This window comes from Hesperophylax consimilis, chromosome 15 (assembly GCF_061612785.1).
Source record: "Hesperophylax consimilis isolate HC1 chromosome 15, BYU_Hcon_1.0, whole genome shotgun sequence".
NCBI lineage: Eukaryota > Metazoa > Arthropoda > Insecta > Trichoptera > Limnephilidae > Hesperophylax > Hesperophylax consimilis.
Window position 1 is genome coordinate 37,212,190 of NC_142850.1, and position 18,059 is coordinate 37,230,248.

Consider the following 18,059-nt stretch of genomic DNA (forward strand, 5'->3'; position numbering starts at 1 on the left):
AAAATTAATTGTTTAATTTTTATCAATATGTCAAACCACAAAGTTACTGCTAAATCCAAAATATGTATAACAGTATGGTTGAATATATCTTCTTCTTCTTCTTCCTAGCACTATCCCAACTCATTGCCTAGGTAGGCTGTTGGGGTCGGCTCTTAATATGGTTATTATGGTTGAATATATGTATAACAGTATGGTTGAATATATCTTCTTCTTCTTCTTCCTAGCACTATCCCAACTCATTGCCTAGGTAGGCTGTTGGGGTCGGCTCTTAACACGTTGCTTACGGTGTGCACATATTTGTGCGTTTCAGAAACCTTACATTGCGGCGGGGCGCACATTTTTGTGCATTTCTACGACCTTCAACTTCACATACAAAAAACACGTCTTATCTTGTAATTTCTTCTGTTATTTTGGCTTTGCTGTGTATTGGTTAGGTGTCGCTAAAATAAACACAGCATTATGGATTCTTTTCTGGTTCAAAACATTGCTAAAAGTCATCATTAATTTCAATGAAATATTGGAAATTAATTTTAAACAAAGACAATAGGTGGTATTTTTTTTTCCTCGTCAAAAAATGAAATAAAATATGTAGATCATTGACCTTTACTTTAGTCGTTAGCTGATACTTATGACGAAATAAACTCAAGTGGGGAAGCCTTTATATCAATTTTTATTCGCAGCTGTTGTGATTTCAGCGCTTGTTAAACTGTGTTGTTATTATGGAATATTAATTTTAAACATTATAAAACGCGTATATGACTTTTTTATTATTATTGTGATTTGTGGACTTATGTGATTTTATTTTGAGACGTTAGACATTTACAATTACATTTGTATTTTTTCGAGTTCATTCGAGAGCATCATCGTGGAATAATTAAATGTGTATATAATTTTTTTTTTTACTTTTGTGATTTAATTTTTCGCCTTTTGGTATTACGTTTTTTTTTATAAACCTAAAATGGACGATAGAGAGGATACTTTCGTCGAAGAACATTTTGAAGACTATCTTTCAGACGTACCCAATGACGCTGACGAAGAAATCAATGAACTTCACGAAGTTTACAGTGAGGCTGAAGAAAACGAAGACGATGATGAACCAATTTTACGTAGAAGTTCAAGACCGCGTGTCATGCGCATATCATCCTCTGAAGAATCTTCAGAAGACGTCCCTGACATAACCCTGGATTGGTCAGAATTTGATCCTCCTAGGAATTTGCCTGATTTCGAAGGTGTACCCGGTCTAAAAGTTTTCCCCAAAAATCGATCAAGTGTAGGGGATGTTACATCGCTATTTATAGGAGATGATTTGTTCGACAAAATAACCAACGAAACAAACATATACCATGAAAGAAATCATCACAACTATGCGACATCAGCTCACGCCCTAAAATGGAAAGATGTAACGATTCAAGAATTAAAAAAATGGTTTGGCTTAGTTCTTATAATGGCGCTAGTCCGAAAAAATACCATGGGCGATTATTGGTCCACAAATCCTCGGATAGAGACCCCATATTTCCGAAAGACAATGAGCCGCGATAGATTTCGACAAATTTTACGAAATCTCCATTTTTCTAATAATGACGAAATTCCGACCGCTAGCACAAACCGTCTGATCAAAATTCAAACTGTAATCGACTACTTCACGAAGAAATTCCAGGAAGTGTATACGCCAAATCAAAATCTATCTCTAGACGAAGGGATGATTCCGTGGAGAGGTCGTCTGAAATGTCGCGTGTACAATCCCATGAAAATTGTAAAATATGGAATCCTGAATAGGATGATTTGTGAATCAAAGAGTGGATATATCTGTAATTTTAAATTATATTCAGGTATAAGTGCTACGTTAGATTCCACAATAATCCAATTGCTGTCACCGTACCTAAATAAATGGTATAATATCTATGCGGATAATTATTACAATAGTGTGCGTTTAGCCAACCATCTAATGGAGTTAAAAACTAGAATCTGCGGCACAATTAGAAAAAATCGTGGCATACCGCCAACACTAAAAAATATACGCCTTAAAGTCCAAGAAACCACATATCTACGAAAAGGGGATGTACTTCTTCAAATGTGGAAAACCAACAAGAAGAGAGATGTAAGGATGATCTCTACAATACACCAGGCGGATATGGTGGATACGGGAAAAATTGATAGAACAACAGGGTTGCCCATCAAAAAACCAAAATGCATTGTAGATTACAATAATTTGATGAATGGTGTTGATCTTGCAGACCAATATTTATCGTATAATCCAATATACAGAAAATCTTTAAAGTGGACCAAAAAAGCCTTCTTATACCTTATTCATTGTGGAATTTTCAATGCATTCCAAATTTTTAAAAAACTTAACGTACCTAATAAACTTTGCTTCCGCGACTTTTTGTTACAAGTTGCAGAGACCTGGCTTGAAGATAGTTCTTCCGCAGCAGCCACACCGTCCACATCATTCACGCAAGATTTGCAAATAAGTACACCTACTTGTGTCACGGCGAGAACTCCTTTTTTTGATCCACATGATAGACTGTCTGGCATTTTGAAAAACCACGAATTGGTAAAAATAACGAGTGAGAAAACTAAAAACTTAGTAAGACGCAATTGTCGAGTTTGTGCGAAGCTCAAAATACGGAAGCCAAGTGCGTTCATGTGTAAACAATGCAAAATTCCGCTTCATATCGGTAAATGTTTCCAAACATACCACACCAAGAAAAAATATGTTTAAATTTAATTAGTTTTAGAACGTGTTCTATTTTTTCCTATCATATTTTATCCTATTATATTTTATTCCTATTATATTATAGTAATAAGTAAACTTATTATTACCCCTGAGTCATTATTAAATATTAAATATTTTTTTATTACTAATTTTTGTTTTATTGATATAAGCTCCACAGTTTGAAGTTTGCTGACATACATCCGGTAGTTGGATTGCGATCAAATTTCGCCCGCCGCAAGTGGCAGTTTTTTAACAAACATCTCCGTAGCTAGTGTGTTAATATGGTTATTATGGTTGAATATATGTATAACAGTATGGTTGAATATATCTTCTTCTTCTTCTTCCTAGCACTATCCCAACTCATTGCCTAGGTAGGCTGTTGGGGTCGGCTCTTAATATGGTTATTATGGTTGAATATATAAAAGAAAAATTGAAATGGAGTTCTACAAATTAAACTTGATAACAAAAAATAACTAGAATCATTGATAAGCTTTCGGATTCCACTATGTAATGTTAGAAGTCAGGATTTATTTCAGTACAGAAATTTTGGGACTCAACTTACTATACATATGTTCCGCGATGCTCAGAATACCAACGGAGGAAAATAATTATGCCGAGTCAGTGTATATCTTCAATTTATTACAAATAAATACAAAGATTGTTACCGAGGCAGTTCAGTTATGTATCATACTATATTATTTACTATAATATTCCTATGTAAAGGCCCCTAAAAGGGCATTAATAATTAAAATATTTAAACTTACGAGTTTTCCAGCCCGGAAGAACTTAACCCAATTATAATATTATGAAATACAATTTTATTTTTGAGAAATTCTTGTAGATGTCAGCATCGTGATAGTTCTACGAATGTCCAAGTGAGCAAGAAATACATTTATGACGAAAGAGAGCTGGAATATCGGCCGTCAAAGTTTCTGTATCAACTGTTGATACAGCCGCGTGTGAGTATAGACTTTTTGCCGTAACAACAGTTGATACGGCCGCGTGCAAAGAGTTAAATGGGATATATAACGTACCTTTAAGACGAACTGCCACTATTAATTTCTGTCAAAATTTGGTTCCACGCGTCTTCCTTCAACTTTGCCGTCAAATCGTAGTTGGGGCCACCAGTAGTTTTGGATAAAATTATCCGCGACGACTTTATTAACTCTACTAGTTTCATTTTTTCATTTTGGGTAAAATTCTTGGATCGTTTTTCCATTATTTGTTGTCGAATGGAGCGCGAGTAGAAAGCAAGTAGTAAACGTCAAGTGAAGCAAAATATTAGCGGCGCCAAGCACTGTGGACATTAAAGTCAAGCTAACACTTTATTTTTAGCATATTACACACGTTTGCTTAAAAAAAAAAAAATATATATATATATATCCGTTTATGTATTACAGTATGTAAAACAACTTATATGCATTAATATAAATACAATAATTAATTCTTTAACATTAATTTAACATTGAAAGTTTTACTTTGACGTCATTTTATTGTCTATGAAGTGGGCTGACCATTTAAGTTTTTCAACGGTAAAGATGTTTGGAAAAAGGCAAATGGAACGTTACTGAGTAAATCCCTTAGCTGATTGGTGGCTGAGAAAAGTTGGGAACAATGAGATCTTATTTTGAATGATTTTCCCCAGACGACGACGACGATGTATTTGAGTGTGACGCCCTGCCGCAGAGCCCCCTAGCGCCCCCAGCCACGGCGGAGCCCCTCACACCCCTTCCCGACGAGGCCGCAGGCAGTGCAAGCAGCAAGAGACGCAGCCAGTCACTGTCTGCGCTGGGAAACGCCCATCAAGCAGCAGCAGAGGGGGTCATTGGGAAGGTAATTAAATATATTATTATTTTAAAACTCCGGTCTATTTCAGCATATCGCATGCCATACACTACCAATGCGAATGTATAGCGAGCGATATGCTGAAATAAGCCAAGCCATGAAAAAATAGCGTAGTCTGTCACAGGCTTCATGGTTCACAACATAAAGAAAACAGAATCGTAAGATTTAAAGATATTCAATAACACAAAAGGCACTAAGCTAGGTGTACGTCTTGAATTGGAAACGTCAGTTCTGTTGACTGAATTTATTCCAGAGCCCTCTGGAATAAATTCTAAACTAAAATACTAATCAGAATATTTGAATAAAATAGTTTGTTTGATGATTCCCCAGAAAGACCCGCGAATCCGCCGCCCCATGAACGCCTTCATGATCTTCAGCAAACGCCACCGCGCACTCGTGCACCGACGCCATCCCAATCAGGACAATCGCACCGTCAGCAAGATTCTCGGAGAGTGGTGGTATGCTCTCAAGCCCGAGGAAAAGCAGAAGTACCATGAGCTGGCCAGCGAGGTACATCACACCAGATACTAAAAATACTAAATCTATCAAATTGACATTTTACTTCTGCTTTAATTCATTCTCTTATGTTATTTTGAGTTGTGATCGACTGTGATTGAATGAATTCACTCTTCCGGGACCTGTGTCATTGGCAATTTTATACTTTTTATAGGTTAAAGAGGCACATTTCAAGGCTCATCCAGAATGGAAATGGTGCAATAAAGACCGACGTAAATCATCAAGTGGACGGGACCCGTCCAATAACTCCACACCCCAGGTACACCAATAGATACCTCACTATCTGTTATTCACCTTGAAATAGAATTCCTAGGTTGGCCCTTATTACTAATACAGCATAGAATAAATGCTATCATCACCATATATGCATTATAAAAGGTTAGAATACTTCTTCTGTACAATAAAACTTTTTACTAGAAGAAAGGTGAAATAAGTATTATAACTTATATTAACTTCCTTGGAATACCTTAATAGCGGGCTTCGGCTTAAATTGTTTTCACAACTTAGGGCTCAGGTTTGTAGGCAATTTCTTTACAATACTGATCTAGGAATTCCATGTCAATGACTTCACATTAGCTATTGAACTCTCCCAGAATAATGATCCAAATCACATATTTTCCTAAAATCAATCCAGCTGTAAAATAGTAATTACATACTACTTATAATTCAGAATGAAAATGTGTCGTGGATCATTCATATATGGGAACATTTCAATAAACATCTTCTGACTAACCTGCTTGCTATTTCAGAGTCCACGAACCCCCTTAGACAGTGGAAACGTGTCTGGTGTATCGGGCGCTGACATTCCCCTAACCATATCTTCGTACAGTGCTTTAGTGTCGGGGGCGGACCTGCCCTCTCCGCACGGGGCGCTGCACGACACCTTGAGTGACGATGATCAAATGGTATTTTTTTTTTGTCAAGTTTGAATTCAATTTGCATTTTTTTTTATCACATTTTTATTAAACTTTGTATTTTTTTCAACAGATTTAGATTAAAATTGTAAATTTTTGCATTTCCTTTAAAATATTAGTATTAGTTTTCTCCAAAAATAAGTTTATATTCTTTCTACTTTGAATGTTACACTTATTTTGTATTGTTTACCAATTTTTGATCCTGGTATTTTTAATGTTTTTGTAACAAGAGCATCCTAAACAATCTACAAACTCTCACTGCACACATTTCTATTAAACTGACATTTATTTTAGGTTATCTGCGAAGATTCTCAGCAAACACCTGTGGAGATAGACCTGAAGTGCGGCGAGAAAGTGACGGACTCGGATTCCGAGAGTCAGAACTCTGAGTCCATCAATTTGAACTCTCACAACGCTGAAGCTCCAACTTGTGAACGCAATTCCACAGCTCAGAACAATGACAAGGACAAGTTCAACAATTCCCTGCCCATCTACGGCTCGGCCCAGATAGACCATACCAGGCGACCAAAGCCAATCAAAGCCAGGTAAAACTTTTTGTTTTATTTTCTGCTTTAGGATTTTATATACTTTACTTTTGGTTTTTAATTTATTTTGTATTATTAATGTTACTACTTTACTACCCATGTGTTAACTAACGTGCTTCAACTCTTTTCACCAATTACAAATGTAAATTTACTCTTGATAAATTGACACTCTAAGAATAGGTTTTTTTATAAAACACTATATGTATCCCGCCACGCTTTGCTGTGGCCCAGTCTGTGTGTGCAGATAGAGAAACAATACCTCATTTTGTGTTTACGTCCAACAGATGGTGCTGTTTTTCAAACACACATATATAGATTATGGTAACCTGACACATCAAACAGTTTTGGAAAAAGTGATGAAAAAAAGCAAAACTAGGTTAGGTTAGAAGCCTTTTTGGACACTTTTAATCTTTTAACCCTTCAAGCCCTGGAAGGATATTGCTATCCACAATTATTCCATTAGAGCCTCTGAAGGACAGATCTGACCTGTCAGTGTGATTTGTTCATTGATGAAAAGAGAAATATGTAATCATCCTTAACCTTTTGAACGCGTTAATTTGCTCCGTTTTATCTATACCCGTACGCGGTACATATTTTCAAATACCTATGCATGCAATTAAATGTCAAATTATAGCATTCTGGCATGATTTATTGGACTATATAGACAGAACAGATTACTCTCCACAATATGAAAACAAATCCTCGTGTGTCAACACTCTTAGATGTTTATATAAACAAAAACATAAAATTTCATACAAAGACGTACCGTATCTTTTGAATGTGGTCCCGCCATTCACTCGGCGTCATAAATAAACCACTCTCGGTGTGTGTGTACTTAGGCCACTGTGTTTATAGACACAAGTGGGACACCATGATCACTTATCATTCTTAGTTATGAAAAGTTGTGAATGACAAACTAGTACTAACGCCATCCGTTGACAAAAATGTAAACTAAAGGACTAAAAGGCGCGAAGAGGCGCACTTGGTTATCGATCTTTTTTTATGAAATACAATTTTATTTTTGAGAAATTCTTGTAGATGTCAGCATCGTGATAGTTCTACAAATGTCCAAGTGAGCAAGAAATACATTTATAACGAAAGAGAGCGGGAATATCGGCCGTCAAAGTTGCCGTATCAACTGTTGATACAGCCGCGTGTGAGTATAGACTTTTTGCCGTAACAACAGTTGATACGGCCGCGTGCAAAGAGTTAATAAATTACTAGCCTAGTCCGAACCAGCCTTCAATGACAAGTTCTATGTGTTCTGTCTGATGGTCAGTCTAAATGCAGTGTAGAACTCTGCTGCAAAGTAGCTAAATGTGTTCTGTCTGATGGCCAGTCTAAATGCAGTGTAGAACTCTGCTGCAAAGTAGCTAAATGTGTTCTGTCTGATGGCCAGTCTAAATGCAGTGTAGAACTCTGCTGCAAAGTAGCTAAATGTGTTCTGTCTGATGGCTAGTCTAAATGCAGTGTAGAACTCTGCTGCAAAGTAGCTAAATGTGTTCTGTCTGATGGTCAGTCTAAATGCAGTGTAGAACTCTGCTGCAAAGTAGCTAAATGTGTTCTGTCTGATGGCCAGTTTAAATACAGTGTAGAACTCTGCTGCAAAGTAGCTAAATGTGTTCTGTCTGATGGTCAGTCTAAATGCAGTGTAGAACTCTGCTGCAAAGTAGCTAAATGTGTTCTGTCTGATGGCCAGTCTAAATGCAGTGTAGAACTCTGCTGCAAAGTAGCTAAATGTGTTCTGTCTGATGGTCAGTCTAAATGCAGTGTAGAACTCTGCTGCAAAGTAGCTAAATGTGTTCTGTCTGATGGCCAGTTTAAATACAGTGTAGAACTCTGCTGCAAAGTAGCTAAATGTGTTCTGTCTGATGGCCAGTTTAAATACAGTGTAGAACTCTGCTGCAAAGTAGCTAAATGTGTTCTGTCTGATGGCCAGTTTAAATACAGTGTAGAACTCTGCTGCAAAGTAGCTAAATGTGTTCTGTCTGATGGCCAGTTTAAATACAGTGTAGAACTCTGCTGCAAAGTAGCTAAATGTGTTCTGTCTGATGGCCAGTTTAAATACAGTGTAGAACTCTGCTGCAAAGTAGCTAAATGTGTTCTGTCTGATGGCCAGTCTAAATGCAGTGTAGAACTCTGCAGCAAAGTAGCTAAATGTGTTCTGTCTGATGGCCAGTCTAAATGCAGTGTAGAACTCTGCTGCAAAGTAGCTAAATGTGTTCTGTCTGATGGTCAGTCTAAATGCAGTGTAGAACTCTGCTGCAAAGTAGCTAAATGTGTTCTGTCTGATGGCCAGTTTAAATACAGTGTAGAACTCTGCTGCAAAGTAGCTAAATGTGTTCTGTCTGATGGTCAGTCTAAATGCAGTGTAGAACTCTGCTGCAAAGTAGCTAAATGTGTTCTGTCTGATGGTCAGTCTAAATGCAGTGTAGAACTCTGCTGCAAAGTAGCTAAATGTGTTCTGTCTGATGGCCAGTTTAAATACAGTGTAGAACTCTGCTGCAAAGTAGCTAAATGTGTTCTGTCTGATGGTCAGTCTAAATGCAGTGTAGAACTCTGCTGCAAAGTAGCTAAATGTGTTCTGTCTGATGGCCAGTCTAAATGCAGTGTAGAACTCTGCTGCAAAGTAGCTAAATGTGTTCTGTCTGATGGCCAGTCTAAATGCAGTGTAGAACTCTGCTGCAAAGTAGCTAAATGTGTTCTGTCTGATGGTCAGTTTAAATGCAGTGTAGAACTCTGCTGCAAAGTAGCTAAATGTGTTCTGTCTGATGGCCAGTTTAAATACAGTGTAGAACTCTGCTGCAAAGTAGCTAAATGTGTTCTGTCTGATGGCCAGTTTAAATACAGTGTAGAACTCTGCTGCAAAGTAGCTAAATGTGTTCTGTCTGATGGCCAGTTTAAATACAGTGTAGAACTCTGCTGCAAAGTAGCTAAATGTGTTCTGTCTGATGGTCAGTCTAAATGCAGTGTAGAACTCTGCTGCAAAGTAGCTAAATGTGTTCTGTCTGATGGCCAGTTTAAATACAGTGTAGAACTCTGCTGCAAAGTAGCTAAATGTGTTCTGTCTGATGGCCAGTTTAAATACAGTGTAGAACTCTGCTGCAAAGTAGCTAAATGTGTTCTGTCTGATGGCCAGTTTAAATACAGTGTAGAACTCTGCTGCAAAGTAGCTAAATGTGTTCTGTCTGATGGCCAGTTTAAATACAGTGTAGAACTCTGCTGCAAAGTAGCTAAATGTGTTCTGTCTGATGGCCAGTCTAAATGCAGTGTAGAACTCTGCTGCAAAGTAGCTAAATGTGTTCTGTCTGATGGCCAGTCTAAATGCAGTGTAGAACTCTGCTGCAAAGTAGCTAAATGTGTTCTGTCTGATGGTCAGTCTAAATGCAGTGTAGAACTCTGCTGCAAAGTAGCTAAATGTGTTCTGTCTGATGGCCAGTTTAAATACAGTGTAGAACTCTGCTGCAAAGTAGCTAAATGTGTTCTGTCTGATGGTCAGTCTAAATGCAGTGTAGAACTCTGCTGCAAAGTAGCTAAATGTGTTCTGTCTGATGGCCAGTCTAAATGCAGTGTAGAACTCTGCTGCAAAGTAGCTAAATGTGTTCTGTCTGATGGTCAGTCTAAATGCAGTGTAGAACTCTGCTGCAAAGTAGCTAAATGTGTTCTGTCTGATGGCCAGTCTAAATGCAGTGTAGAACTCTGCTGCAAAGTAGCTAAATGTGTTCTGTCTGATGGTCAGTTTAAATGCAGTGTAGAACTCTGCTGCAAAGTAGCTAAATGTGTTCTGTCTGATGGCCAGTTTAAATACAGTGTAGAACTCTGCTGCAAAGTAGCTAAATGTGTTCTGTCTGATGGCCAGTTTAAATACAGTGTAGAACTCTGCTGCAAAGTAGCTAAATGTGTTCTGTCTGATGGCCAGTTTAAATACAGTGTAGAACTCTGCTGCAAAGTAGCTAAATGTGTTCTGTCTGATGGCCAGTTTAAATACAGTGTAGAACTCTGCTGCAAAGTAGCTAATAAAGTAGCTTTGCTACAATATATATATTGTAGCAAACACTTTGTGGGTATACATAATTATAATAATTAAAATAAAATAACTTTGTTTGAAATACATAATTATAATAATTAAAATAAAATAACTTTGTTTGAATACCTTTTTATTGTATATATTTTATTATTGTATATACTTTATTGTATATATTTATAATGTTTTTATTAACCCTGATGAAGGTTCGGGTTTAACTGAAACCAGTTGGTTATAAATATATACAATAAAGTGGTATTCAAAAAAAGTTATTTTATTTTAATTATTATCTAAAATATGTCTGGCCAAAATTTGTTTTAGCAAAGGGGATATAAGTAAGAGATTATACCATTTATGGACATTGTTAAAAACAATTCTGTGTTTGAAGAGGCATGATAGCATGTTTTTGTTAAAAACAATTCTGTCTTTGAAGAGGTATGACAGCATGTTTTTGACACGAAGAAACTTAAGAAATTTTACCTATTTATAATCTACTACCTTCTACATAATAACTGTTGGATTAGTTTTCTTGATTAATTGGTGTGAAATTTGTCAGATAACTAACTTATAATGTTTAACGATCACTTATGAAATAACCGTTTTGCTTTAAAAGTGATCTATTCATAATGTGTAATTTGTAATAATTATAGAGTGGGCTCTACTGACAGTGTGCTTGCTTCGCTTACCGTCTCCAGTCCGTCGGGCGTGTCGGCCTTCCACCCAACCGGAGGCGCCTTCAAGTCCATGCCCCAGAGCCAGCAGACCTTCACCGTGTCTCCCTCCGTGCCCACGTCACAGACCTCCAACGCCACCTTCGTGAACATTGTCACGGCCACTGAGAACGGCAGGCAGTGGTCCACGGCCACCTTGAATGCGGGGAAGAACCAGACACAGGCCCATATTAAGCTGACGCAGCAAAGTGTGGGGACGGGACACGGCAATAATAACCAGCATGGAGGATCTGTGCTCAAAACTCCCATAGTTACGCTTGTCAAACCTGTGAGGACTACAGGTAATTTATTTTATCTGATAGTATTAGTATCTCAAAGCATGAACAGTTTTGATTGTTGCAGACGGAAGTGACGCCCTCTGTTATTTTCAAAAAGAACTGTTGAAGTTTTCAACAGCATACTCAATGAGCAAATGTTAAGAAGAAACTTTTATACAATTTTCCCGGAAGTATTTTTTTTCAGTGTGTATTTCCAGTAGGCGTAAATCTCCACAATGTGTAATTTTGTCTGTGTGTGTGTTATTCTGGCAGTGTAATATTATTATTTAATGAGCTGACCCAGAATTGATCCTCGAGGGACACATTTCGCTTAGTTGACAGTTGGTTGCCAATTTTAACTTGTAATTTTCTCTCAGTGAGGAAGGACTTGATTCATTCAAGAAGATTGATCCATTTTGTGCAATTATAATTTTTCAAAGGTATGTTTTGGCCTCTTTCAGCACCCTTGACCCTGGCGTTTTTATCAGACCCATACACTAACATTCTGCTAAAGTCAACGTCTCAGTCTAACGAAACTAACGTCTCCGGAAGTGACGGCCTTCCCGTGTCGCAGCCCTTGCACTACGTACGCGTGCAAAGTGTCTACCTCCCTGTCAATGCAGGTAAATATTATAATACAGTAAGGCGAAGCAGTGCTAATTGATGTTAAATCGTGTGTTTTTGGTTTGAAAATTTGATTGCTAAAAAATACTATAGATGCTTTAATTAAATGCTGATAGAACACATCTTGCCTTTTGAAATAATCTTCAATTTTTTGATAAGCAAGAAAAAAATAAAATATCACGCCTACAAAAACTGCAAATCTCATATTTAACCCCACCTTTCGGATGTGGTTTTATCGTATGGTATGGAAAGTTAAGTTCTTTAGAAAATTTTTATTTTGTGATGTTCAGGCACAAATATCAACATGCTTTTTTCATAAATCAATACAGGCGGTGGCTGGTGTTAAGAGGGAATTAATACGTAAGGAATGAGATTTCGCCCAATTCAGAATGGTGTTAAGAGGGAATTAAAACCTTTTGCTATCTACGTAAGGAGTGTGAGATTTCGCCCAATTCAGAATGTCAAGATTATGTACACATTATTTCCCACCACCCATCTTTCACATACTCCTAGAGAAAAATTCTTCTTTGTAATGTACCTTAATGAACTCCAGATACAGCTCAACCATCTAAATATAGACTTTAATGTAATCATTCTTACAGAATGTTGGTTAACAAATACAGTAGAACCTCGTTAATTCGAAATCCACCGGACATCAAAAATCAAATTTCGAATTAACGAATTCCCACGTAATTCGAAATTTTATGAAGAAAAAAAAAAAAAAAAACGCCGAAAATCGATTTTCTCGGCCGCCTCTTCAAATCCAGGTGGAATTTTAGTTGTAAATTCGTATTAATACCAATTATTTCTTTATTTTCGCGGCCGATTACCGTAGCGGCGGGCCCTTTAAATTCAGATATTCGCAATAAATTCGTAGAAATGCTATATACACGGTGTCCGGAAACTCGTAGTACAAGCGGGAAACTGGAGAATCTACACCACATAGGGAACCCAAAAAAACATAAAGTTTTTTGATTTGAGCATTTTCAAAAAAAAAAAAAAACCAAAAAAAAATATTTTTCGGCTATTTTAGGGTTAAAGTTTTTTCTGGTGTTTAGGGTTGAATAACAGATGTTTTAACCCCGCAGAGCAGAAATATTTTATGATTACACCGGGTTAAATGAAGGGTGATTTCAAAATAATGCTTCAAATCCGAGTTTCTTCATTTGTTTTACTTTCAAATAGTTTTAATTAGTTGGGTACTTTGATCTTCAGTAATAATTTATAAGAATTTGATTAAAAAAAAAAAAAAAAAAAAAAAATCAACTTCAAACTCGATTTACTCGATAACGAAAGCTCAAATAAAAAAAAAATATACTACAAAATCGACTCCAAATGTGATGTAGATTCACCAGTTTCCCGCTTGTACTACGAGTTTCCGGACACCCTGTATTTACACGTAAATCGAGATTTCGCTGCCGATTTCGGTCGCGGCCTACCCTTTAAATTGAGATATTCGTAAAATTACAATATATTTCCGCGTAAATCTAGATTTCGCGGTAATTTTCCGTCGCGGCCGGCCCTTTATTTCAAATATCCGAATTTAAATTCGTAAAAATACGATATATTTCCGCGTAAAACGAGAATTTGCGGCCATATTCCGTCGCGGCCGGCTCTTTTGTTTTACTTTCAAATAGTTTTAATTAGTTGGGTACTTTGATCTTCAGTAATAATTTATAAGAATTTGATTAAAAAAAAAAAAAAAAAAAAAAAAAAAAAATCAACTTCAAACTCGATTTACTCGATAACGAAAGCTCAAATAAAAAAAAAATATACTACAAAATCGACTCCAAATGTGATGTAGATTCACCAGTTTCCCGCTTGTACTACGAGTTTCCGGACACCCTGTATTTACACGTAAATCGAGATTTCGCTGCCGATTTCGGTCGCGGCCTACCCTTTAAATTGAGATATTCGTAAAATTACAATATATTTCCGCGTAAATCTAGATTTCGCGGTAATTTTCCGTCGCGGCCGGCCCTTTATTTCAAATATCCGAATTTAAATTCGTAAAAATACGATATATTTCCGCGTAAAACGAGAATTTGCGGCCATATTCCGTCGCGGCCGGCTCTTTAAATTCAGATATTCGAAATAAATTCGCAAAAATACGATATATTTCCGTGTAAATCGAAAATGCGCGGCTGATTTCCGTCGCGGCCGACCCTTTAAATTCAGATATTTGATGTAAATTCGTAAAAATATGATATATTTCCGCGTAAATCGAATTTTATTTTGCAGTTTTTCGTCGCGGCCGGCCTTTTATGTTCAGATATTTGAAGTAAATTCGTAAAAATACGATATATTTCCGCGTAAAACGAGAATTCACGGCCATATTCCGTCGCGGCCGGCTCTTTAAATTCAGATATTCGAAATAAATTCGCAAAAATACGATATATTTCCGTGTAAATCGAAAATGCGCGGCGATTTCCGTCGCGGCCGACCCTTTAAATTCAGATATTTGATGTAAATTCGTAAAAATATGATATATTTCCGCGTAAATCGAATTTTATATTGCAGTTTTTCGTCGCGGCCGGCCTTTTAAGTTCAGATATTTGAAGTGAATTCGTAAAAAATATGTCATATTATATGTGAATCGAAATTTTACGGCCGATTTCCGTCGCGCCGTATTTTTTAACTCGGATATTCGAAGTAAAGTTAGTAAAAATACGATATGTTTCCGCGTAAATTCAAATTTCGCGTCCAATTTCCGTCGCGGCGGGTCCTTTAAAATTCAGATATTCGAAATAAATTCGTAAAAATAGGATATATTTACGCGTAAATCGAGATTTCGCGGCTGATTTCCGTTGCAGCGGGCCATTTAAAATCAAATATTCGAAATGAATCCGTAAATATGCAATAAATTTACGCGTAAATCGAAATTTCGCGGCCGAGTTTCGTCGCGGCCGACCCTTTAAATTCAGATATTTGGTGTAAACTCGTAAAACTACGACATATTTCCGCGTAAAACGTATTTTCTCAGCCCTTCAAACTCGGATATTCGATATAAATTTTAAAAAGTACGACATTCCAGTGTAAATCGATTCAGATTTACAAAATAATAATACTAATTAGGAAGATGTATAACCATGTAAAAATACATTTTTCGGCGTTTTACCGACACGGCTGACTTTTAGATTTAGATATACGAAATATTACGATTTATTTTCGCAAAAATCAAATTTTTTCGAATTACACGAACAAATTTTCGTGCGCGGACGAAAATAAATTTCGAATTACGAATTAACGAATTTCGAATTAAAAAAAAATTTGTATGAAAAAATTTTTCGGCGGAAATTTTTTTGGCGAAAATTTCGAATTACGCGTTTTTTCGAATTATCGGGGTTCGAATTAACGGGGTTCTACTGTAGTTATACTCCAAAATGCATAAATCATTACTCTTTCTTTAATTCAACAAAACATCATAGTCAGAATGATGGAGTTGTGGTATACACAACACAATGATCTGCATTCCTCTGTAACTGAAATAAAAATTATGATGCAAGCTGTACGCAAATAACGTACAATAATGATACGTGCATTCTTACAATTTACCGCTCTCCAGCGATTCGTAATATTACACCATTTCTTAACAGTCTCTAATCTTTCCAATACTAATAATTATGGGTGATTTGAATATCAACACACTCATAAACCACCAACACCACCAATGTCACGACTACTTGAATATGTTATAGTTATATGTTGGACATTAGTACCATCAATACACCAACACTAATAGTAAATGAATCAACATCATGCATTGATCACATAATGGTCATGGTCAAAACTAATAAACAAAAGCATTTTTTATAAATTAACAATTACGGATCATTACACAAAAATGCTCACATTGCAATCCGACACAAAATGAAGAGATCAGGCAATATCATACAATAATATTAATCTTGATCATTTAAAAAACATTATTAAAAATAAATCATGGCAAGAGCACTCTTCCAAATAAAAAACTCAGATGATGCATGGAGATATTTTATTGACTTTTTGAAAAACAAATTCAATAATACAGTAGAACCCCGTTAATTCGAACCCCGATAATTTGAAAAAACGCGTAATTCGAAATGTTGCCAAAAAAATATCCACAGAAATTTTTTTTCATACTAAATGGTGTTTTAATTCGAAATTCGTTAATTCGTAATCCGAAATTTATTTTTGTCCGAACACGAAAATTTGTTTGTGAAATTCGAAAAACTTCAATTTTTGCGAAAATAAATCATAAAATTTCGTAAATCTGAATCTTAAAGACAGCCATAATGGTAAAATGCCGAAAAGTGTATTTTTACGTGGTTATACATCGCCCTAATTAGTATTATTAATTTGTAAATTGGAATCGATTTACACTGGAATGTCATAGTTTTTTATCTGAATATCCGAGTTTGAAGGGCCGAGAAAATTCGTTTTACGCGGAAATATACCGTAGTTTTATGAATTTACGCCAAATATCTGAATTCAAAGGGTCAGCTGCGACGGAATTCGAACGCTAAATTTCAATTTACGCGGAAATAAGACAAATTTTTACAAATATACTTCAAATATCTGAATTTAAAAAGTCGGCCGCGACGAAAATCTGCCGAGAAAATTCGATTTACGCGGAAATATATGGTATTTTTACGAATATATTCTAAATATCTGAATTTAAAGGGTCGGCTGTGATAAAATCGGCCGCGAAATTTCGATTCACACGTAAATATATCGCATTTTTACGAGTTTATTTCAAATATCTGAATTTCAAAGATCCAGCGTGACGGAAATCGGCTCCGAAATTTCAATTTACGCGAAAATATATTGTATTTTTACTAAATTTACTTGAAATATTTGAGTTAAAAGATCCGGCGCTACGGAAATCGGCAGAAAAAAATTCGATACACGCGGAAATATGACGTATTTTTACGAAATTTACTTAAAATATCTGAATTTAAAGGGTCGGCCGCGACGGAAATTGGCCGCGAAATTTCGATTTACGCATAAATATATCGCATTTTAGTAGTACCACAATTGTGTCAAAAAAATTTCAAACAAATAAACTATTCAATCATCAACTGCATTCGCAGAAGAAAGGCTACACAAAAAAGTGAAAGAAAATCCATACGACGTAATATAATTAAACATCTATAAAATATATAGAAATACGTGCGGTGATGTCATTATAAAGGCAAAAAAATCTACTACCGAGACAAAATCAAAGGAAGCAACAATGATCCCAAAAAAATATGGCAGATTCTAAGAGAATACACAAAATACCAAAGAAAACTCTGTATAAACGGAAATATTATTACCACATCAAAAAACCCAAAGATTTTTGTGGATCATATCAATAATTTTTTTATTAACATAACGCTGTCTACGGGAATTGCACTGCCCTTTGAACATCTAATAAACCTTAGCATCACCCAGGGACACTTCCCTTCAAAACTTATTCCTCTACGTAAAACAGGTAACAAGACAGAAATAAACAATTACAATTGACAAACTTTAAACAAACTCTATTGACCAGTTTATGTAAAGTATTTGAAAAAGTTATCAATGCACAGTTGGTCAAATTTTTTGTGAGACATAAACTGCTCTCAGAAAATCAATACGGGTTTCAAGAAAACAAGAGTACCTCAGATGCTATTACCGCTGTTACTGATTTTATTGTTAAAAACCTTGTATTTCAACCTTCTAGACTTTTCTAACCCCTTTGATACAATATCCCACTGTAAATTAATAAATAAACTTGAAAAAATCGGTATTACGGGCACGAACTTAACTTAATTTGAAAGGATATGATCACGAGAGCACTTCAATACATACTAAACAAAATGATGGAGTTGTTGTCTATACCAGAACTGACCTGATTGGTCTATCTGTCAATGAAATCCAAGTC

General features: G+C 36.1%; 1 protein-coding gene across 6 annotated transcripts in view; it reads left to right on the plus strand.

The window, feature by feature from the left end:
• Positions 1-18,059, plus strand: part of cic (Putative transcription factor capicua) — a 101,888-nt gene that overhangs the window by 59,772 nt on the left and 24,057 nt on the right. For all 6 annotated transcript variants that reach the window (XM_089640528.1, XM_089640532.1, XM_089640531.1 and 3 more), the window contains exons 15-21: positions 4,362-4,549; positions 4,892-5,071; positions 5,232-5,336; positions 5,827-5,982; positions 6,286-6,536; positions 11,211-11,572; positions 12,010-12,171. In XM_089640528.1, coding sequence (XP_089496654.1) covers positions 4,362-4,549; positions 4,892-5,071; positions 5,232-5,336; positions 5,827-5,982; positions 6,286-6,536; positions 11,211-11,572; positions 12,010-12,171 — 1,404 coding nt within the window. The remainder of the gene's footprint in view (positions 1-4,361; positions 4,550-4,891; positions 5,072-5,231; positions 5,337-5,826; positions 5,983-6,285; positions 6,537-11,210; positions 11,573-12,009; positions 12,172-18,059) is intronic.